The 25,029-nt window shown below is 37.1% G+C and overlaps 2 protein-coding genes across 2 annotated transcripts in view; one reads left to right on the top strand and one right to left on the bottom strand.

Moving 5' to 3' along the window:
• Window positions 1-4,365, top strand: part of IFT57 (intraflagellar transport 57) — a 193,028-nt gene extending 188,663 nt beyond the window's left edge. Inside the window, exon 7 of the mRNA XM_089090239.1 lies at window positions 2,908-4,365. Within this exon, the coding sequence (XP_088946365.1) occupies window positions 2,908-3,035 (128 nt within the window). The 3' untranslated portion in view covers window positions 3,036-4,365. The remainder of the gene's footprint in view (window positions 1-2,907) is intronic.
• Window positions 4,366-4,480: 115 nt separating this feature from the next.
• The window catches only part of Cbl (E3 ubiquitin-protein ligase CBL), a 111,485-nt gene continuing 90,936 nt past the window's right edge, over window positions 4,481-25,029 (bottom strand). The window contains exons 9-10 of the mRNA XM_089090806.1: window positions 7,002-7,885; window positions 4,481-5,738 (exon numbers count right to left, since the gene is read on the bottom strand). Coding sequence (XP_088946932.1) covers window positions 5,609-5,738; window positions 7,002-7,885 — 1,014 coding nt within the window. The 3' untranslated portion in view covers window positions 4,481-5,608. The remainder of the gene's footprint in view (window positions 5,739-7,001; window positions 7,886-25,029) is intronic.

Raw genomic sequence — 25,029 nt, 5'->3', positions numbered from 1 at the left:
TTTCCGATAGAAATGCTTATTATATTCGTAATCATCATAAAAAAAGGCATCGAATGGTGTATTCACTTTAGTCCTAACTCAATAATATGATTTCGTATATATTGACCCCTCATCTAATTTTCCCCTTCGGTAATAAAAGTGGGCTGTTAAAATGAAGAATAAACCCACATTATTCATAATTTTTTTTTTCTTATCAAAATACATAGCTATGTGACTGGTATTACTTGTGAATTGTACAAGAAAGCGTAAGCCCATTGACACTTTCTGCGAAAATTCTCTCATAAATTGGCAAAGGTTTTCAATACTTATTTGACCAATGTGTGTGACCCGTGACAAATGACTTGCGTGGCAGACTTGCGTGACAAATGACCGTGTGACCATTTCATAGTAAAGCTTCCGCTGATTTTGACTAATCAAAGATACAATTCAAATTCCAGAAGAGTTTATTTATCAGATCTTTGTGGTTGAACCACCACAAAATTTGTTGGTCTTACTTTGTTTCTTCAAAATTAAAACTTCTGGAATTTATTGCCTCCTAAATTATGTAATAGCTTTCTAATTCAAGTGGAACACAAATCTCATGGGGGCTTCCATCCATAATTTACTGTAAATATTCCAACTTTCGAAATTTTCAAGGATTTTATTCCACCTTGCTTACTACCTCCATTCCAACCTGCGGTACTTATGTGTTATATAATACACACTCGAGAACTTGTATCGTGAATATGAGACAATACCCGGTTTTCACGGGTTTATACCAGAGAATTAGCTTCGGCTTGGTGGGAAACTACATTATAGCTATATTTTAATTAAACATTTAGGTGGTATTTTGGTTAGATTAAGCTAGTTTAGGTTACGTATTTAATATAATGTGCTCTGGGCTGCCCCCTTCCATAATTCTTTGTTGTAGTTTTCATAATTTTGTAACTAAAGTATTTTATTTTCATCATATTTTGTTTTATTTCATTAGCATTCACCAAACTTCACTTCTCGAGTGTGTATTATATAACACATAATTACCCAACCAACTTACCATAGTAAACTACAGCTTACCATACTCATGGCGCATGGTAGGTGAAAGTAACTTCTCACTATAATTTACTATAATCGTTCCGATTTTCGAAATTTTCAAGGATTTCTCTCTGCCTTGCTTACTACTTCCATTTCAACCTACTTACCATAGTACGCTACAGCTTACAATACTCGTGGCGCAATGCAGGTGGTAGCAATTTCTCACTATAATTTTCTATAATCGTTCCGACTTTACAAGGATTTGGCTCTGCCCTGCTTACTACTTTCATTTCAATCGACTTAGCGCATTAAACTACAGCTTACCATGCTCAAGGCGTATGGTAGGTAATACTAAGTTCTCAACATGCCTTTTTATGATCGTTTCACCTTTCAAAATCAAAATTTGTAGAATTAAATTAAAAAGCCACCATGAGCTTTCCACCCTCTTAGTAAATCGTGACATTACATAACATTGCAGCAGTGGCGTCAATACACGGAAATATATGGGGGAGGGGAGCAAATATTTTCAAATCTAGGGATTGGTTAATTTCGTTACTTTTTAAAAGTTTTCCATGAAAATAGCAAAATGCCATTTTTAATGAAAATACCAAGAAAAGCCATTTTTTTAAATGACCTTTTTTCTGATTATTAATGGCCAATAGCAATGTGTTTTGATTGCCACATAATTGTGACACGTTTGTGCTTGTAAAAAAAAAGAAATTATTTTGGTAGAAAATTTCAAAACTTTTCAGTCAAAAATATTTCCTTAGAGATATGTGTAGATTAGGCACACGGGTAGCCTACATTCCATAGGTTTCCATGTGTTCCGTAGGTTCTATTTTTGTTAGATTCGAATTAAATTTAATAGATATACCAAGAATTGTGTATAAAGGAAGCACAAATCCCATAAGATAGAAGGGAATGAAAACACGCATCTTATGCCACTTCATAAAGTGGCTTAAAAAGAATACAGGAATCGACATTAATAAACAAACGATATCTACAGAAAGGCTTTTAAATAGTAATGTTTTATTATAAAACTGAAAACGAAACAAAATTTGTAACAAAAAAACTATAAATACAATTTCGGTAGGCATATATATAGTCTTACAGGCAGACAAAGACCAGTTTCTCGTAGTTTTTTTTTTAGGATTTTAATGTCAATTAATTCAAAAACTTATAAAGTGCATGCTGGGGCTTTATTTGGTGTAATCTTGCGCTTGTCTCCAATCAAGCAGCCAATAGCCATTTTTATATATTATCAATACAGGTTCATACTTATTCTAACAAAGTTCGCCTGTAAAAATTCATGCTGTGACCACGGTTTCCTCTCATTATAGCAGCCATTAGCTATATCCAAGAGCATTAATTCATAGAAATTAAGGATAAAAGTATAAAGGATAAAGATCCTCCAGAGCCATTGCTGGCGCACAGGGCGTCAAATCAACGTTTCAGTTGCTGGGTCTTTTTTTATAGGGACAAGTAGCAAAGTCCTGGGCCCCGTACTACCAAGCAGAGAATCAATCCACTGTGCTACAGCAGGGTATGGAAATTGAGAAAGGCCCAAAATGTATTTATCAAAATCTAGGGGGAAGCCAATTTTGTAATTTGTAATTTTTTATTGAAAATAATTAAAAAGAATTCAGTTAAAACAAAAAGGGTATTTTTCAAAATCAGGGGGGAGGGATCTTGAGCCACCATCGCATATAGCATCGTCCTTGAATATTTTAAAAGAGTGAAGGGGTGCACATTATTTTTCTGCAAATATGAATAGTCCATAACAATCTAACAAAGGCAGTTTTCTTTGGAATTGTCTGAGTAAATAAAAAAAAGTATCAAATAGCTACTTTCGCTATGACGATATGAAATTTTCAAAGCAATTTTTTTTTATTTCAGGATCAGTCATTATTGCACAAAAGGCTCTTCAACGCCTGCGGAATGACCTGATAAGTTTGACAGTTCGACTGGGAGCAGCACAACACTTGTATATACAAGGAAAACTTAAAGATGCACAAAAGAAGTGAAATGATGTTGCTGTACACGTTCGGCAAAATTAGAAAGAAAAATCTTCGGTGGCTATTAAGGATTATTTGTTGTTATTGTAATTTATATGTAAGCGGTTGTGATTAGATAATTGTGCCTTTCTATTTTGATAATTTAGTCTTTTCCTTGTTGTTAGCCTCGTGCAAAGGCTACTAATAAAAGTTCCCAGAAATTAGTCAAAGACTGATTTAAAAAAAAACTGTTATGCAAGATTCCTATTATCCCCAAAAATTCAAAACGCAGCTACCCGTGCACCTTGAAGAATGTCTAATAACAGATAATCCCCCTTTTCTTCCCAAGATGCTCACTCCCTCCAAGTAAATTGTTTACGTTAGTTTTGGCATACAATATTTCAAGAGCATTATCTCACTATATTTGGCTTCCATTATATGATACTATCGAGCGAATGACCAAACTTAGCTAAAAATATTTCCACACTAATGGCGTCAGTAGGAGGGAGGGTAATTACCCCAAGGTGAACCTTCTGTTGCGTTGTCATTCAGATAAATACTGTTTGATGTGTTTTTTTTTAATCCCTTAAGGATTTTATGAAGGCGGAGGGGGTTTAAAAATGAAATTGCTCGCGGGTACAGAAAAACGTGCTTGTATCTCTGTCCCACGCAAGAGCACATTAATAAACGATTGAGCTGTAGCTTCTGATTTATCGAGACAATTAAACGACATTACCAGCCTTATTCAGCCCATTTAACGTCAAAAATCGTAGAGTTTTCCAAGATTCTAAATCAAACAGTCCATGGTAACGAACTGCAAGTAAGCAGTGACTCAGGCAAAGGGTAACCAAGGTTTTTCAATTAATCTTTCATCTTCCTTCATTTAGACTAAGTCTGAATGCGGTGCTACGGTGGGACCCTCCCTTCTTATTGTAGAAAAATGTTTCTGAAATTTGTTTTTAAACTTTGTTTATCTAAACTGAGTTGCTTCATATTTCATAAAAAATATACAGAGTGAAGTGTATGGTAACAGCTATTATAAAGGTAGGGTGGTGGGTCACCTGTTGGTGGGTGAAGGGGTGAGACGCCTCAAAAAGTGTATTTCAATGCCCAAATGTCCTAACTCCCATTGAAACTTCAGATGAAAATATAAATTGAGTTTTGGGAAGGTTGAAATTGAAATCTAACCCCTCTTGATTCCCGGGAATGTTTTAATTAGCCTTTATTATTGGTGCTGGGGGTGAGGGGGTAACAGTGCCCTTCCTAGATAATTTCGGAGACCACACTGCCTTTCCCTGACGATAAAATAAAAGTTCAAAATAGGGATAAAATCCTTGTTAATAGACAGTGTATAGAAATTCACAAAATTACCAGATCTTTCGGTCGCTGTATATGTGACCGAAACATCTGGTATTTTTGTGAATTTCTATACACTGTCTATTAAAAAAGATTTTATCCCTATTTTGAACTTTTATTTTAGTGCCCTTCCTATTGAAACAGTCTATTTCTACGTTGCATAGAATATTAAATTTTGGAAATTTTAAATGGTAATATTTCTCCTTTCCTAATTATATACATGTATCAAAATAACATATTAAAACACATTTCAATTATTAAAACATAGGTATACAATGTATTTAAATATCAAATAACCCTCTTGTAGATGTAGCGATAGCTTTAGTTATGCAGAAGATTAAGAGCAACGTAGAATTTCCATCCGTGTGAACGAACAATAATACCCCTTCCCGTTTACCCGCAATTCTTTAGTACAAATATTATTAAGAACTCATTCAACAAAACTACTGCTCATATAAAACTATTTACTAAATATTGAAATGTTATCCAAAATTTTAACAACAATCCAACATTCTAATTCTTCAGCAGAAAAACTGAAAAAAGCGGGACGCTACCAATTAATTTGCAATTATTGATAAACACAATTTAACAGCAAGAAATCGGGGCTTTATGGGGCCGGTAGCCAACTTCACATCTTGATTAGGCCTGGGAACGATTTAATAAACGATAAGAAATATAAAAATGAACAAATTCTTTAACTGAAATTAAGGGGTGACATTAAAACTTAAAACTAACAGAAATTATGCCATATATGAGGGAGGCTGCCCCCTTCTCAACCCTTCGCTCTTTACGCCCGTGATTGACTTTTTCATCTCCCAATTCTTAAAGAATGACTGCTCAAACACAAGAGCCGTTGAATTAGGATGAGAAATCAAACTTGAGCGTTTTCGCTTGTTTCAAAAGAAAATAAAAAAAATAATATATTCATTATATGAATTAAAATATCATTTTGATGTTGAAAAACCAAATTATTTTTTTTTAGCATATATTGATGTTTAAATTGGTCTTGAGTGCTACCATTTTTCTCTGGAATAATAAAACAACAAACATAAATAAGTTTTTGGTGCAAAGAATCATCCCCTGAAGACGGTCAAAAAATAATGATGTGGAAAAAACATGCACCCCACCCCTACCTCCAGGCATGACGAGAATAATTTTCTTTTTCTTATCTATGTTGCACTCTGTTTATAGATCCCTTCTACCTCTACTATGTGACGATGTCTAAAATGTTCAGATAAATATGTAGTTTAAGCAAGTTGAGGCACATTGAAAGCTGTTGTGTTGCAAAGGATACTCAATCTTTCAAAATCCCTTCCTTTCAGCAAATCAGTGGCTTTTGCAATTTTTCTTTCACCAATAGATAGTGACATTAAAATCCTAGAAAAGAAAATACATTGTGTTGATTAATATAGGTCTAAGGATAAGGTTGTTTTTTGTTATCTAAATACAGATTACCATTTTCGGAAATGTTAAAAATACTTTGTCATGTACTAAGTTCATATTCCACACTGCAAATTTTGTGCTAAGGGGCTCGAAAATCTTGCTCCACCCCTGACACCCCTTTATGTTTCATAGTTTCTATATAATACATATTTTATCTTCTGTTTCGAAGAACACTCTTATCCTATATTTTTCCCTTGAAAGACTTCTACGCGTATTTTTTAAGATTATTTTCTTGTAACGCTGAAAAATGTAACGGGGCAAAAACATTCTCTTAGCAAGGAGATGAATGTGGGAATCATTATATCCTCCAACCCACCCTCTCCAGCAACAGATATATAAGTTAATTTTCAGGTGTATATTATGTATACATTAGGTTTCAATCCTGCACTGGGGTGACTAGGGCTTTGCCCGAGTGAGCTATCACAAACTTTCTTTAAAATTTCCCACCAGAGATAGCCCAGCCTCAGCTTTTATTTATTTGTTTAATTTCATTTTACGAGGAATGAACAACCTTAGCACTAACGTAATAAATGATTCGCTTTAGCCTCTTTAACAATGGATGGGGCTCATTTGGCTCGAACTACCGACTTAACTTCGGAAAAAAAAAATTATGATTTCTCACATTCCTTCCACTTCAGTGATTCTAACTTAAGTCTCTTTCCTTATAATTCCAGGAAATTCGTGGACATGCATTTAAAACTCCAACCTTTTTTCTGACCCACACAATTTGATAAAAATGCATAAAATCGATGAAAAACTTCTGGCATCGAAATGCAAGTAAAGAAAAGGATACGTGCCATTAATAATCAAACCTCTAAAAACAAAATTATAAACAATTTAAACATCGAAAGAATCTAAATTTTATTCTGATTCAAAATAACTAACATTATTGAGTTTAACCCACCAAATTTACTAGCATTGATAAATTAGCATAATCTTAGAAGGGGAGGGGGGGGAGGGAATACTTCCAAAAGGAATGCGGACTTTACGAAAACTATACAATCAAATTTAGATAAACTAAAATCTTCCCATAATTTTCAAGCTCCTATTTTTGTCAAGCTCTGAATTTTCATACGTTAACGTACAGATACATGCATGTTTAAAACTGTACAAAATTTAAAGTTTTCCTTTTCATTAAAAATAAAATGACATGCGCGCAAGATTAATGCTAATGATGAAAAAATAAGTATGACTTACAATCCCATATTTATGACCGGCTCGTCCAACACTTCTGCTGCTCTTTCTATTTCTCCCTCACAGAAAAATGAAAGGGGTCTTTTCCTCTTAAAGTCCCTCCAAATTTGATTAAAAAGCGTGGCAACATCTTCAGACACTGGCTCTCGTAGTTTATAATCTCCTAGTTCCATTTCTTCAGCAACTATATCAGGCAGGTCTGACAACAAAAGTGGCATATCAATATCTTCTACTGCTATAGACCTTCTTGTCCGAGTGGCTATGTTATAAAGAAGGACTCCTAGGAATGTTAAAAACGCTAAGCCTCCAAGTATAGAAAAGGAATCGTATCCTCCATATCCTCCATACCCACCATCCCCGCCGTGACCACCCCCACCGTAACCTCCGCCACGACTGTAAGGGCTTTTCGATTTCTCGCTATCAGAAAAAAAGCTTGATGGAATGTCTTCATAGTGATCATCGTCTTTATATAAACTATAATCTTTATCATCTCTATATTTTCCAGACTGTGAGCTGTAATATCCCCGACTTTTTCTAGATGTACTCCTATTGGTGAGACGTAGCCTAGAATCTAGTGCCACTGTACCTATGTAATTGACAAGATCTGAATCCAGTTTTTGAACAAGTATGCCACCTTCAAAAGCCCGGCTACCAATATCTACAAACAATCCAAGTACTTTATCAGCATACTTGACTGCTTTTGATGTAGATGGGAGATTTTCCACAAGGTTTCTGGCAGAATCTAGCATCGGACGTAAGCGGGACCATTTTTCTAAGAAGCTCAAAACATTTTCATAGGTTTCCATGTCAGATAGTCCGTTAACATTTTTGCAATCACTAACACTTATGACAGTAATTACAATTTGAGTAAGAGTTGACAGTAGCATCTGAAAAAATAAATTTAATTCAATTTTTAGAATACAAAGCAATTAGAATTCATGCATACAGTGTTGCAAACTAAATTCTTATTAATTAGCCAGATCGTTCGGAACCTCCCAGAAGATCATTAAGGCTCTGGATGTATTCCCGAGGGTTTCATTGACCTAGCTCAACTGCTTTCCAAGATATCAAAAAGCCTGTCAATTCTGAATTTACAATATAATGGGGGCACTAAAATAGGAGTTTTTTTCTAACTCAACTAAATTTGCTATTCAATGCCCTGCTTTGCCCGTCGGGAAGGGCGAAAGTTAGACTATAAACTTGCTTGTGCCGGATGACTTTTGTCTCGCAATTCTTGAAGAGATGTAGAATGTCCACAAGCCAGCAGGAACGCCAGAGCTCTTTACAATCAAGGTTTCTTCCTGATGTTATGATTTTCAGTTCGAAGATATCTCTCTCAGTCGGTGCAGCATTTTCTGCTGCTTTTTCACTCCTTGGGCTTGGTGATGCAAGGGCATTAACCAAATGGTTGAGTAAGGCTGGTCTTCCTTGAGAAATATATTTCTCTTTCAGAAAATCACGGAGAGCTTGACACTTTTCAGGTTAAGTCCTCTCCTGTTCCCTTTTCTTCCCGTATTTAGGACTTTGGTTATCTTAGAATTACACTAAGTAACAATTTGATGAGTGAACTAATATAAAATAAAACTGATCGTAACAATCAAACAATGGTATCGATTCGAGTTTAATAGGTAAAATCTAATGGCCATTCCTGGGTCGTACTTTAAAATTTGATTGGGCTATTGAAAGTACAAACCATCACAAACAATTATATTCTGCTTGATGAAGCTAACTTAATAATAAGCACAAAACACAAAACAAAATATATAGAAAACAATATATATTTTCACCCAGCTTTGGTTCAATTGCTTGTACAAGATAGTAAAACATAATTTCCCTTTTGTCGGCCAGTCTATCAATAAAAGTGGGTGACAGCACAAGAACTCCCAAAGATTGATAAAATGATAATTCCTTTGAACTGATTTTCAGCATTTGTTGAGCAGGTAGCCTAGAAGATTTGTAGGAATTGCTGTTTCCTGAACTTACATTAGAAAATTCTGTTCCGATTAACCAAAAAAAAAAAAAAAAAAAAAAAATTAAATTCATACTTTGTGATTACGTAAGTCTTGTTAAAACTGAATATCTCTATATCAGGCCCAAAATGAAAGAAATTAATTGGTTTTTCTTGAATATCTGGAAAATTTGTGTTCGGCTCTTACAAATTAAAAACGTTTATAACGGATTAGATAGAGCGATTCTTTTTGGTATCGATGGGCCTCAAATCAAGGACTTAGATATATGTCCATATTAATTATTTATCTTATACAGACTATGCGGCATTTTAGGAACGAATGCACCACACTGTGGCATTACTTTTTCAGGAACTGGAAAGTTCAATGTTTGTTTTTTATACTTCTAAATCAATTAGCTGTCTCAGAATTTTCAACCGATGTCATCTTGATCCTCTTTGGGGCAAAATCGTAGTGCTGTGCCACAAAATGGTCGAAAATGCCCCCTTTCCAATGCACAATCTTTTTGTTACTGAAAACGGGGGACTAACACCCTCAACTTCCGTTTGAATTAGCCCTCTCCCGATCTTCTAGAACCATTGGATCGACACTATCACCCCTAGAGAGAAAAAATAAACAGATAAACGCGCATCTCCTGGTTGTTCAAGTCAAGATGAGCGGCAGTAATTCTGATGTGTGAGGTTTTCCATGGCAATTAGAGTCGTGCCCTTTATTTCGACCTGATCTTATTTTCCTGGGATTCATGCTGATTTTCAAAATTCCTGTGGATTTGTTTCCTGATCATATTTTACTTTTAAGATTAATTTAAACAATAGCTACTGGTTTTGAATCGACGGATTTGGGGATGAGAAGTGGGCAACCCCACTCCCATATGGAATGTTTTTAAGGTCTAAACAAATTTCACTGTCTTAGGTAAATATCATGTTGTTTTACAATTTCAAACATTTGCATATAAGGGCTTTTAACTTCTAGAGTATGGTTCTCTGATTCTTTTCTATTTACAGAGGGAGGAAGATGCCTCAAAGGGTGCATTTTAATGCCAAGATATGCCAACTCTCATTGAGCCTTCATATAAACACAGATTAGTTTTAGGGTGAAACGAGGAGAGGGCGATGGTAAAAATTTATATATAATCCCCAGGGTGGATGGCAGGACTTTTTTTTGGGGGGGGGGGAGGAGGCGGCACAAAAACTTTAAAAATATATCAAAAATGCGAACTTTATATACAATCCCTCTCGATTTCTGGGTATATTTCTGGTCTACGCTATTCTTATGAAAGTAAAGTGAAACATTAGACCCCAATGAGCAGAATTTATTCTTTATAGGAGAGGGACTATCCCTTTATCCTCCCCACCTCAAGCTCATGGTCGCAAAAACTTCGGAGGGGGCTCATTATATCAGAAGTTGTTAGTACTTTTTATTAAGAGTCGAAAGCGGTATTTCCTGCGGGGTATTTTCTGTGAATATGGGGAGGGGGGAAGACTCTGTCCTCGGGGGACATTCTTGTTTGGGAGGGGGCATTTTCCGGGGGCAAACGCCGGTTTCAATGTAGTAACCCAATAACAATAACTCAAATCGGTGCGTATATAGGTAAATGCTTGGAAAGAAGGAAAAGTTTTTGAGATTGAGTCATTTTGTCTCTAGATTGGTTATTTATTTCCTTTCTATTTATTTAATGGCCCAAGGCCGTAACCAGGGGGTTTACATGATTTGAACCCTCTACCCCCCCCCCCAAAAAAAAAAATTGTTTGATCTATGAAAACAAAACTGCATATAAAAAATGATGCGTTTTCTTGCAAAAAAAAAAAAAATATCCCCACCATCCGAACAAATTTACTGGATACACCCTTTCAATAGCCCCTAGGCTTTTGAAATATACTGATCTATCTATCTATCTCGTTCAGGCGGTCAAAAATCACGTATAAGGTGAATCTTTTGTTTAAAATAAAAAAAAACAAGTTTTTTAAACTGAAAGTAAGGAGCGACATTAAAACTTAAAACGAACAGAAATTATTCCGTATATGAAAGGGGCTGTCCCCTCCTCAACGCCTCGCTCTTTACGCTAAAGTTTTTTATTGTTTTAAAAAATAAAGTTGTGAGACAGAGTCAAACTTTAGCGTAAAGAGCGAGGCGTTGAGGAGGGGACAGCCCCTTTCATATACGGAATAATTTCTGTTCGTTTTAAGTTTTAATGTCGCTCCTTACTTTCAGTTTAAAAAACTTGTTTTTTTATTTAATTTCTGATCGTTTTTTAGTTAATGCAGCTTTTATTTGCATAAAAATTTTAATTTTCTTTTGCTAAATGGATGTCTTTACAAATTAACTTACGTAACTAACTTCTATATTCGTATATTTTTCTTCTGGCAAAAAATACAAAGTTGCAGATTTTTGCAGATATGAGCTTGAAACCTATGTAATAGGGTTTTCTGATAGGCTGAATCCGACGGTGTGATTTTCATTACAAGTCTTTCACTTGTAGGGGATGTTTCCCCCCTCTTTAAAAAATCGAGTAAATTTTCTCAGGCTCGTAGCCTTTGATGAGTAATACTAAACTTAATGAAATTTATATATTTAGGATTAGCATTATAAACACATTCTTTTGAAACATTTATTGACATCAAAATTTCGTTTTTAAAAGTTTCGATTATTATTGAGCCGTATCGCTTGTTTTTTTATTGTTTTTTTTTATTACGTATATGTTATTACTTATATGAAGGGGTTCTCCCCTTAGTCAATACCACACTCTTTATGTTAAAAGTTAAAAAAATTTTTTGATTCACAAACCACAGAATAACACTGACTTTTTAATTAGAATATATAGATATTTTTAAAGAAATAAAAAAAAAACTGTAGCGTAAAGAGCGAGGTACTGACTTGGGGGAGAACCCCCTCACATACGTTATAATTTCTGTTCGTTTTAAGTTCTAATATTCCTTCTTAGATTTCAGTTGAAAAAACTTGTTTTTTTTTTATTTAACTTCTGATCGTTTCTTAAATAATGCTTGGAAATCCGGCGCCCCCTTTATAGAAATGTCCCTTACCCCAAAGAAACATCCTCCACGGAAATATTCTCCAGAGTAATCCCCTCCTCTAGCCCCCCCCCTCCAGACAAAATCCTTACGGAAAATGGTTGTATACTTCCCAATAACCAATAAAAAATGCTGGCAAGTCCGGCGCCCCCATCAAGGCAATTTCCCGTCCCCCATGAAAACTTCCTTCATGGAAAGATCCTTCCATATAGCCCCCGACCCTCTCCTTCCCCCCCCTACCAGAAAAATCTCCTCTGAAAAAGTCTGTATACTTCCCAATAACCAATACTATATGTTAACATTGAGTAAAGTTCATAACTTTCAGCCCTCCCCCTGGGGACTTTGGGGGATCAATTCATCCTAAAAGACATTGTTATCATATTTTTGACCATGCTGAACGAAATGACTATCTCAAAATTTTGATCGGGTGACTTTGGGAAAAAATGAGCGTGGGAGGGGGCCTGGTTGCCCTCCATTTTTTTGTTACTTAAATAGGGCACTAGAACTTTTAATTTTCGTTCGAAAGAGCCCTCCCACGATATTCTAGGACCACTGGGTCGATACGATCACCCCTGGGGAAGAAAAAAACAAAAAAAAAACAAACAAAGAAATAAACACGCATCCGTGATCTTTCTTCTGGCAAAAAATGGAAAATTCCACTCTTTTGCAGATAGGAGCTTGAAACTTGTACCGTAATGCTCTCTGTTACGCTGAATCTGACAATGTGATTTTCATTAAAGTTACATGATTTATAGGGAGTCGTTCTCTCTTTTTTTAAAAATTAGCCAAATATTTTCAGGAAGGTAACTTTTGATGAATTGCACTAAACTTGATCAAAGTTATATATTTAAAATCAACATTGAAATCTGATTCTTTTGATGTATTTATTGGTATCAAAAACCCGTTTTCTAGAGTTTTGGTTACCATTGAGCCGGGTCGCTCCTTACTTACAGTTCGTTACCACGAACTGTTTGATTGAATAAAAAATTCTAGATAAATGTAAACTGTTTCTGGAGGAGGAGCATGTGCAGCTGTGTTGGCCTCAGGCGGCTTGGGAAAAATCTTACACTACTTTGTGATTCTACTTTACAGCAAAAAGGTGTATTTTTGTGTATTTTCAGTAAGGCACGAGTGCCTATTTTATGTTCTGTTACCTAGTGTTGGCCGATATCGGATATCGATACTACGCACCAAATATCGATATTGAATATCGAAACGTAAATATCGATATTGAAAACGATATTATTTCGACTTTTACTGGTATCTACCGATGAACTTCCAGCAGAAAAGATCCAACATAAAAAAATTGTTTCGCAAATGGCTGAGAAGAAGAATAATCTATTCAATACACTGACTCATATATGAAAATACACAGCATGCACAGCTGTATCCATAAGACGGCATAGCCCGTTCTCAAACTATGTTTAGTGAGGGTGTATTCTTAAATACCTTCTAGGATTATATGCCTTGTTCAGATACCGCTCTTCAAGGTTGCAACATAGGCTGCCTCAATCTGCGTTTCTAGAAATTGTATATTACCCCTGACGATCTTCTCCAAGTTGAAAGTACAATAGCAAGATACATGGATTGGGTCTTGCTGGAATCTGTCTCAGATGATGCAAGTGCAGAACCAAGAATCACGCCAGTTTGTGGGGATCACATGATGGAATTTCAGCAATTAATGCAAGACAAGCATCGTCAGCAGCTACAACTGTCACGGCTCTTTAGATTTTCAGTAGGGAGTTTTAAGTTCCAAGAAAACTGATCCACTCAAGTCGTGGAAGGCTTATAACATGAGTCTCATACTAATGTCCTTCCTGAGAGTGAATTAGAATCCTGGTTAGCTAATCAAATAGTTCGTAGAAATACGCTGTAAGTAAGAAGCAACTCGGCCAAATAGCAACCGAAACTCTAAAACACGGAATTTTTATAACAATAGATATATCAACTGAATAGGATTTTCATGCCGACTCCAGATATATGAAATTCGTAAGTCTTATGTACCCATCAAAAGCTTCGAGTCTGCGAAAATTTGTATGATTTTTTAGAAAGGGCGGGAAATCCCTTAAAAAGTCAATTCATCTTAATAAAAATTACATATTCGGCATATCAGAGAACCATACTATAAGAGTTTCTAGCTTCCATATGAAAATATGTGAAATTCTGAAAGTTTTGCCAGAAGAAAGATCACGGATACGTGTTTATTTGTTCTGTTTTATTATCATTTTTTGCCAGGATGATCATATCGAACTAATAGTCCTATAAAATTGGGAGAGGGTTCGTTTGAATGGAAATTACAGTTCTAGTTACCCATTTTATGAACAAGCCGATTGGAGGACAGCTAGATTCCCTGTCACTCCCATGCTCCTTTTTGATCAAAATCACCGGATCAAAATTTTGAGATAGCCATTTTGATCAGCAGCGTTGAAAGGTCAAGTATCATGCCACTGGAGATGACACGACCCGGCAAGTCCCTGGAGAAAAGGGTAGTAAGTTATGAAATTTGTCTGGTACTTACATATAGCATTTGTTATTGGGAAGTAAACAGACATTTTTGGGGGAGATAGAATTTTATGTGGGGGGAATTTCCTGTGGGAGTATTTTCCAAAAGGAGAATTTTCCATCGGGAGGTAAGTTTCCGAGGAAGAACTTTCAAAGGGAAACTATAGCCTACACGGGGGAATTTACCAGAATTCTTATTCAAAATTCTTTTTATTTGATTTACTTTCTCTTTGCAAATCCAATTTTACATGAGGAGATATTCCAGCAAAATTGCCCAGGGAAAATTTCCAAAGGAGTTGCGATTGTCTTGGGGATTTTTCCGGGGGGGGGGGATTTTCCGCGGGAGAGATTCTCCATGGGGGAATTTACAAAACTTTCCATTGAGACATTGGGAGGGGAGATTTTCCAGGCAAAATTTTCCAAGGAGGGAGGATTTCCGGCATGTTTTGAAAAACAATTCGAAACTGGAAGAAAATAATTCTTTTTCCAAACGAAAGCAGGAAAAAAAATTTCCCACGTAGAATTGTCCGCAAGAAGTTTTTTGGAGGAATTTTCAGCAGGGATAGAATTGTCTGGGGATGGAGGAATCTTACGCGAGGAAACTTTCCAAGGAGGGATTTTCTTGGGGGGGGGGGGTACCATGGACAGAAAAGACGAATTTCCTGGCATTATTTGAAAAACGATCAGATATTAAATTAAAAAAACAATTTTTTCAACTAAAACTAAGGAACAATACTAAAACTTAAAACGAACAGAAATTATTCCGTATATGAGGGCAAATCACCCTCTTTAATGCCTCGCTCTTTAAGCTAATTTTTACTTTTCGTCCCAATTATTTAAGAACAACTCCTGAAACCGAAGAGCCGTCTAATTAGAGTAAGGAAATTGCTAAAATACAAAAAGAAACTTTGACGTGAAGAGCATAATATTGAGGAGGGGTTATACCCCTCATGTACAAAACAATTTCTGTTTTCTTTTAAGTTTTGGTCTTGCTCCTTACTTTCAGTTGAAATCAAACAATTTTTTATTATTTAATCAGTGAAAGGCTGAACTAATTCTCAGTAGAAAATATTGACATGTTGCTGATTTGAATAGCCAAAAATAGCCAGTAGCTTATTTTTCTTTGTCCTAACTTCCTGGGCCCAAGGAATTCATAATCTGGGTTTTTGTAATATTTGCATATTTAATAGAAGCTTTTCTGTTTTTTATTAAAAATTTGGAAAACAACAATGTGCAAAATACTCTTTTTGTTATTGAATTGCTTTGTTATTGAATTTTGCCAAATCCTATAGTTGATCTCAGCCAAAAAAATGATAAAGTGCAATCTATCAGAAATGATTAATTAAGAATGGAAAAAAAGCTCGGAGAAAGGCATCATAGTCAAATCTGCTAGAGTGGCCTTGAAAATATTTGTATTACCCAGTTATAGAATTTATTAACTGAGAAATATGAATTGCTATACATTCTCTATTAATGTTTATATTATAAAAACTGGTCATCCAGCTTAGCTGCATTATATGTTTTTATCATTTACGCTTCAAAATCTTTCAACAATTTTTCAAAAACGATTAAATTGCTAAGAGGGACACATATATAAACGTAAAACTGCAAAAACAAATACCCCCCCTCCCCCTCCTGCGCTTCAATTTCGGTTTTTAAAATTCCATCCAAGGGTGCTTGAAATTTGTAGATATTTGGTAGACTCAAAGAAAATATCTGTAAAAAAAAAAAAGGAAAAAAAAATAAAAAAAAAAAAAAAAAAAAAAAAAAAAAGGCTTTTTCTGCAGATGGCCTCGGGTGCGTTTTGAGAAATAATTGGGGTGCTGTTCTCACTGGCCTTAATAATAAAAATCAACTAGTGTGCTCCATTTTGGGTTACACATGCTTGTGTGAATTTTAGTACGTAAAGTTTTCGATCAAAATACTGCAAAAGTTTTCAAAACCATCTAGTATCAACATAACTAGAGCATCTATGTATTTCCTCCTTTTTTCTGTAGCCTGTACTTTTATAAACAGAATAAATTAGATCAGAGATTTATCATTTTCATTGCCTACAACCCCCCAGTGTACCCGCCATTCGCTGATGCAACGTGCACAAGCTCCATCGCTGCATAAGATAAAAGAGTAAATAACTGCTCAAGTGTTCTTTCCCTACCGCAAACCTGTGCTTCATTGAAAAACCATCAAATTCAAGAATAAAGTTTAATATGTTGGGAAGAGGCAAAATATATTTTATTGGTTCATTTAGCAAAATTCTTTGAGGTCTAGAAGCAACCGAAGAGCTAAACAAATCAACATTCTATTACCAAACAGTTGCACTAGAAAATTTTTCAGTTAAGCACTAGGAAAACCTTAGGGGGGAAAGTGGAGGAGCGGGGCTAGCGTGGCGTTGACTCCCTTATATATAGGATAGTTTGTGTCTGTTACAATATCGATAAGATATGGGAAAAGGGGTTTTAAGAAAACCCATCGATAGTATCGAACAGTGGCGTCGTTTCAAAGAGGACAAAGAGGACAGTTTCACCCCCTTCCCAATAATTTGGAAGAAAATTGTTATAGAGTCCATGCGCCTTGACTCTCCGGATGGAAACCCCTCTTGCCCCCCTCCCAATAAAAATGCTGGAGCTACGTCCCTGGTATCGAAATCAAATTTTTAAATAACATATTTTAAATGTAAGTAAAGGGGATTTTTAAACTTGAAATAGTGTTTAATTCAGCTCTAAAATCCAGATCTGGATATAAAACATAATTTGAAGAGTCTTTTTATGGTTCGTTTGTATTTCAAGCATTATGAAAACTCAATAACAAATGAAACACAAGGTTGTTTCTTTGGAAGGGGGGGGGGGGGGGTGGAGTTCAACAAAACTAAAAAAAAACTATTATATTATGCGAACATATACGAAACGGAAGACTGTAGGAAAACTTGTAAGAGTCAAAAGATTCTGCTTCAGAACCAGGCAAAGTTCCCCTTCTTTTGCGTCCTTCCCAAGCCTTTGATAGTTGCTTTGATAGTATTGCCAAGTAGAGGAGACCGGCCATAACTGAGACAAAAAATCTTTTACTTTAAGAAAATTTTAAGATACCAGGAGCTTTGTTTACACCAAATTGAAAGATGGGGGGAGGGGGGTATTTATCATTTCCATATATATACGTTTCCTACCGTATTCTTGTTTCCCGGGCTGTTACCCCCTTGCTGTCGTCTATGGAAGACACACTTTAAAATATATTTTTCGAAGAATTTACATTGAAAAACAATGAAATGGTGACCCTATTATTCTTTTTTTTATAAGTGGAACCCCGTGCCCAATTAATATTTGGAGAAGTGAACTTTTCAAGGAGGACTATCACAACTGAACCATTGCAAATTTGAATGCAAAAGACGTGGATTGAAGCAGGAATCAACAGCATCTTTCAAATTTAAGACAACCTTGGATAAAAGAGTTCATCGTAAAAAACTTTTAAGTGAAGAACAACCCTTGTGAATAGGAAACAAAACTCTAAAAACAGGGTTTAAATAAAATATATGCAAGAAAAATCTATTATTTACTCTGATCCTAAATATGCAAAGTATACTATACCCAGTTATATAGCCAGTCTCCCCTACCAATTTTCAAAAAGTTGGGTAATCTTCTTAATCAAGGAATAAATACAATCTAACAATTAGTATTTCAATTCTTACCCTTTTCTTCCAAATGAAGTTAAGCACATGGATTAAAACAACATTCTTAGTTCCCAAAAAATAAGAGACTGCTTGTAGAGGTTAATAATTACAAATTAAATTCTACCTTACGGTATCAAACAAAGGTACCTAAATAATTGGAGCATAATAATCCATACCGAAACAACCATTGTGTTCCATTCGTGCTCTTCTGATGTATAACGAAGTTTACTGCTCCAGAAATAAGTTAAAGAGCTAACTCCCATAATTTTTCAAATAAAAGCAAAATTTGTTGTTAGTACTCGGTCAGATTAAATCCCGACGCCACTAAAGACCCTCGTACTACGGCCTTTCTCGTTGCGGATATTATTCCACGAAGACACTATTTCCCACTTTATTGGAAGAGCGGTGAAACTCTAAGTAAAGGTGGACTTAGTCCAAGTTTAGTCTCATTAGTCTCGACATTAGTATTAAGTTAAAGTCTAAGCTTGGACTTTAGGGCATATAGACATTTTGTATTGAGTTTTTGTATTTTATTAATTGACGACTAACATCGAAAAGTTCGTAGTAAGCAGGGAGTGGCCCAAACCAATAGTAACAAGAAATATAAGAAAACAGAATTTTCTTACTCTGTAACGGCACTAAAAAACCTCGTACTACGGCCTTTCTCGTTGAGGACATTATTCCGCGAAGACACTATTTCCCACTTTATTGGAAGAGCGGTGAGTAAAGGTTGACTTAGTCCAAGTTTAGTCTCATTAGTCTCGACATTAGTCTTAAGTTAAAGTCTAAGCATGGACTTTAGGGCGTATAAATATTTTGTATTGAGTTTTTGTATTTTATTAATTGACAACTAACATCGAAAAGTTAGCAGCAAGCAAGGAGTGACCCAAACCAATAGTAAAAAGAACTCTAAGAAAACAGAGTTTTGATAACAATAGTTAGATCAAGAGAATCAAATTTGGATGCTTATTCAAAAGATATAAAAATTCATCAAGTTTAGTGTTACCCATCAATAATTACGAGCCTAAGAAAATTTGCCAAATTTTTGAAAAAGGGGGGAACACCCCCAAAACACAGTGATCTTGATGAAAACATCAGACTTAGCATGTCAGAGAACCCTACTGTAGAGGTTTCAACCTCCTATGTACAAAAATATGGAATTTTCATTTTTTTTTGCCAGAAGGAAGATCACGGATGCGTGTCTATTTGTTGTTGTTTTTTCCCAGGGGTGATCACAAAGAAACCATCGACCCTAAAACATAGGGAGAGGGCTCATTTGACCTGAAATTATGAGTTCTAATGCCCTTTTTAGGTGACCAAAAACATTGGAGGGCAGCTAGTCCCCTTCCCATACCCTTTTTTCCCAAAGTCGTCCTATCAAAATTTTATGATAGCCATTTTGTCTAGCCGAAAGACATGTCTTTCAGGATAAGTTGACCCCTCCCCCATACAGCCCCCGGAAAAGGGCCGCAAGCTATGAGCTCTGTCCACTGTTTCCATATATTAGTGGTTATTGGAGAGCATACAGATATTTTAGGCGTGATTTTTGGTAGGGGAGGGGTATTTTATACGGGAAGGATTTTCTGGGGGAATTGCCCGGGGGAAATTTTCAGCTGGGTTGGAATTCTCTGGAAGATTTTTTCCGTGAGGAGGGAGGGATTATCAATGAGAGAAAGTCTCCATCGGATAATTATCACTGACAGAAATCATCAACGGGAGGAATTATCACCGGGAGGAATTATCACCGGGAGAGACTTTCCATTTGGAGGAAGGGCATCTCCGGGGCTACTTTTCCACATAGGGGGATTTCTCCAGGATCTTCAAAATCAATTTTTTTCTAATGACAGCATGCTAAGGACAAGTTTTTGACTCACAATTTCCAGAAGGGGGAGAGATTTTCAGCAAAGATGATATTTTCCGAGGGGAAATTTTGCATCAGCAATTATGGAGGAGTATCAGCTTTTGATACATACTGGGAAGTGGGACAAGTTCCCGATGTGTCAAAAACCATATTTTTACGCTAACATTTTAAAACTTTTTGTTAACATTCAGGTAAAAGATGGTCTGGGGAGGGAGGAAGCATGAATTAGGCTCTGTCCTCCCTTCAGTGGGATTAAGCCTGAATATAAGCAGATAGAGATAGCACCCTTCTTATTGCAGGTTTTGTTGAACATAAAATATTACTTTCACTTTCCTACCAAGACAAAATTTGGAGACGTCGGAGGGGGTAGGACGTGAAGTTAAATACTTCTTATTGTTCTAGTTAAACAACCCCTGTGTTTCAGGAGTGATTCGTGTAGGATTGGAACAAAAAGTTAAACTTCGGCGTAAAGAGCGAGGTATTGACGAGGGAGCGACCCCTTTTATATACATAATAAATTCTGTTCATTTTAAGTTTTGATTTTGCTCCTTACTTCCAATTGAAAAACTTGTTTTTTATTTTATTTATGATTTTTTTGAAATGATGCAATGAAATCCGTCTCCCACTCTCCATGAAAAATCCCTTCATGAAAATTTTGATTCACTTGAAATATCCCCCCTACCAGGACCAAATCCCACAGACAATACTATTCTCGCTGAAAATACCCCCGGCCAAATTTCTTGCGGACGTTGCCGGCGGAAAATTTTTTCTTACCCCACTTTCAAATGAAAACGATTTTAATTTCTGATTGTCTTTAAAGTCATGCCGCGAATCCCTCTCTCCGTGGAAAATTTTCCCCAAAAACCCCTTCCTCCCTTAGCAGAAAGTTGCTCCTGTAGAAAACTTCCCCTGGAGTATTTATCTTGCGGAAAACTCCCCTATGGAGAATTTATCCCGTAGAAAATACCTCCATAAGGAAAGATCCTCTAGACAATTCCAACCATTTGAAAATTTCCATCGGACAATTCCCCTGTAACATCTTCACGTGTAAAATTGAGTCAGAAGAAAGAAAATAAGACAAATAGAAAGAAATTTCGTATAGAATTCTGACTAATTCCCCCATTTTAATATTTCCCATTGGAAGCCCCCCCCCTCCCGGAAACTTTCCTCACCACTGAAAATTTTCCACGTTGAAAATCTCCACAGCACAAAATTCACCCCCTCGCCAAAGAAATGTTTGAATACTTCCCAACAACAAATACTATACGTAAACAAAGAGCAAATGTCATGATTTTCAGATCTTTCCCCATGGGCTTGGGGGGTGGGAGGTCATGTTATCCCCAATACCATAGTTACTGGAACTTTGAATTATACTGAACAAATTAGCTATCTCAAAATTTTGATCGGACGACTGGGGGGAAAGGGGACGTGGGAGGGGGGCTTGTTGTCCTCTACTCTTTTTGGTGGCTTAAAAAGGGCACTAGAACTTTTTAATCGTCGTTAAAATGAGCCCTCCCCTGAAATTCTAGGACTATTGGTTCAATACGATTACACATGGGGGGAGGGGGAATAAACACACATCCGTGATCATTCTTCTGGCAAAAAATACAAAATTCCAAACCTTAGCAGATGGGAGCCGGAAACCTCTGCAGTAGGGCTTTCTGTTGCGCTGAATCTGATGGTGTGATTTCGATTTAAGATTTTTTTACTTTTAGGGGGTGTTTACCCCCTTATCCAAAAATCAGCCAAATATTCACAGGCTGGTAGATTTAGAATTCGCATACTAAGCGACTTCTTTTGATGTATCTATTAATATCGAAATTCCCTTTCTTAGACTTTTAATTACCATTGATCCGTGTCGCTCCTTACTTACAGTTCGTTACCACAAACTGTTTTGCTTTGCCCAGTTACACGTTTATCCCCTTAGACCCCTTAGTTCCTCCTGTGCGACCAGAGGCACCCAGGGCATCCCGGAAGAGCCGCCAATCATCCTTCATATGTGCTGCTGCCCATATATCTTCCCACTGGGGCTGGACCGTCGTATTGATGTGTTTGAGGTTCCGCTGGTATGTGTGACGAAGTGTATTTTTCGGTCGTCCTCTTCCACGGGATCCCTGCGGCTGCCATTCCCAGTACGGTTCTGGGAAGTATATCCTCCGCCATACGGATAACATGCCCCAAGTACCGCCATCTTCGTTGGCTGATCACATCTGTTACCAGGGGCTCGCACGACATAGATTGAACTGACTGGTTTGTTACATGTGCTCTCCAGTCGATGTTTAATATTCTTTGAAGACAGTTGTTCTCGAATGCAAGAATCCTCTTTTCCTGTTGTTTGTTAAGTTTCCAGCACTCGCTACTACACGGGAGGGCCGAGAGGACGTTACTGTTGAAAAGCCTTAGTTCCAGTTTGGCGGAGTACTCTGTCGATCGCCGAACTGGCTTTAGTCGATAAAAAGCTCCACTGGCTGTTCAATCCTCGACTGCACCTCTTTTTCGCTAGATCCCGTTTGTTCAACTGTATTTCCAAGGTCTACTGCGGTATCCCCGCACCTTATGTCCAGTGAAAAGTCGCTTGTTGTCATGGTTTTGTCTTGCCCGAGTTGATCTTCAATCCTAAAAGTCTTACCTTCTCTCAGATGACACCGAGAAGGTCCTGGAGCCTTTTCTTGTTTGCCTCCATCAGGGTGATGTCGGCGAAATCGAGATCTGCTAGTTGTTTTTTGTCGCGAGTTGATGACCAAACCCCGTGCAATCTCGGAGCACATAATCAATTACAAGGACAAAAAGGAGGGGAGAGAGGACACACCCCTGTTTGACACCGGACATAATATGGAAATACCTTTTACTTCCTTCATTTGTCCGAACGCAACACTCGGTATTTTTATACAGAGCAATGATTAAGGATACAAGTTTCTCAGGGATACCGTAATAACGGAGGATTTTTCAAAGCGACTCTTGATGTATTGAGTCGAAGGCTTCTTCGAAATTCACAAAGACAAGGTAAATCTTTTGCTTCTATTCGTTTCATTCCTCGATCATCATGCGCAGGACGCATATAAGGTCGGATCAGGAGCGAGATGGACGGAAGCCATGTTGTTCATCTCGTAAGTGTTTATCTAGGGCTGCTTGAATACGGCTGAGGATTGTCTGCAAGAAAAGTTTCCCAGGGAGTGAAAGCACACTAATGCCCCTACAGTTATCGCACTTTGATGCGTCTCCTTTCTTAAAAAGTTTAATCAGTGTGCTTTTCCTCCATTCTTTGGGGACTTTTTTTCTGATTTCCAAATGCAAGAAAAGAGTGCAGTCCACACAGTTATGCAGGCACCTAACGAGGTTTTGATCATTTCTGCTGATATCCGATCATTTCCTGGCACTCTGCCATTTTTTAATTTGCGAGCGGCTTCTGTCAATTCCTCGGTCGATGGTTCTGCGGTATTGATTTGAATTTCTAGGAAAGGTGTTGTGGGAATATCAGCTGTGTCAGGGGGGGGGGGGAGAGGGCTGGGTCTGTTGAGAACTTTCTCGAAGTGTAAGGCCCAAACTTCAGAGATTTCATCAGGGGCTGTGACAGTCTTCCCATTTGCGTCTTTCACTGGTCCTTTAAGGTTACGACGTTTCCCGATGATTTCATTAGTGATTCTGTAGACGGCTCAAGAATCACCACGTTTGGCTGCTTCTTCCGCCATAGCTGCCTCTTTTTCTAAAAATTCCGTTTATCCCCTCTTGCACTCTTTTTCGCTAGCTTGTCTTGGTCACGGTATAGTTGATTTTTTAGTACTGTGTCACTGTTGTCCCCACCATCTAACAAATGATGTTTTAGTTTTCAACGTTCTTCAATAAGGGTCCGCGTCTGGTCAGATAGCCACTCATCTTTTGGTCGCTTTTTGTGCCCAATTGTTTCTTTGGCTAACTGGTTATAGGCTTCCTTTAGGGTGATCCAGGTTGTCTCCATGCTAGCAGCGTTGTCCAGGTCTAGGGCCAGGCTCTCAAACCTGTTTTTTAGGTGCATAATAAACTCGTGTCACACTTTGGAGTTGGAGAGTTTATTTGAGTCGTAGGCAGGACTTTCTTTGGTTTGGGTTTTCTGCGTGGCTTTCAACTTGAGTGTCCCCTTCTCGTTTACTTCGCCGTGCCTTGGTTCCCAAGAACCTCAGGACCGTATGACTTGTCACTCCCCACTTTGGCATTGAAGTCACCAACAAAACAGACAAGATCGTGACGGGGGATATCTTTGGCAACGGCTTGCAGGGTGTTGTAGAAGTCGTCTTTTGAGGTTTCGTCTGCATCATTAGTTGGCGGATAGCATGCGACTACTGTTAGTTTTGCCTGGCTACTTGCGAAACGTGCTACGATGATCCTTTCATTTATAGGAGTCTATTTCATGAGTGCTTGAGACGCTGATTTTGACAGCACTATGGCAACGCCTGCCTCTTTCTTTTTGTCGATGCCACTGTGCAGGATTGTGAATCCTTTTTTGAGGTTCTGATTTCCTGCACCAGTCCAACGGATCTCTGACAGAGCCAGAATGTCCAAACCATAACTTTCCATTTCTTCGAGGACCTGTTCTGTCTTCGAGGGCTGAGCCATGGTCCTTACGTCCCAGAAACCAAGTTTTATTTGACAATTTGATTTAAGAATCGAGTCCGGGATTCTACCCCGGACGCAATACTGTTCTATTTATACAGAGAGAGTATACAAGAAGGAGGAACTTTGTTGTTCCTCCTTCTTTGATCACACTGTCATTGGACGTGCATGCACTGATAAAAATTGAAAGTAATTGAATAGTCGGAAGAGGTCGAAAAATAGCTCAAACAAGTCTGTTTTTATTAACAAATGGGTCAAAAAAACACAACAATTAAATCTCCATTATAATACTAACAAAACAAAATTGAACATTTCCATGTTGCATTCACAATAAGTCCCGACGCAAATTAGCGTGAAGAATTTCTGTAAGTTTGGGCGATAATCAATAATTCAATGTTATGATCAAAAATAAAAACTATTCGAA

The sequence above is a fragment of the Artemia sp. Qi Xiang Cuo genome, chromosome 6, assembly GCF_049724085.1.
Source record: "Artemia sp. Qi Xiang Cuo chromosome 6, ASM4972408v1, whole genome shotgun sequence".
NCBI classification, from domain to species: domain Eukaryota; kingdom Metazoa; phylum Arthropoda; class Branchiopoda; order Anostraca; family Artemiidae; genus Artemia; species Artemia sp. Qi Xiang Cuo.
The sequence above is the reverse complement of the archived record's forward strand: the minus strand, read 5'-3'. Positions and strand labels throughout refer to the sequence as shown.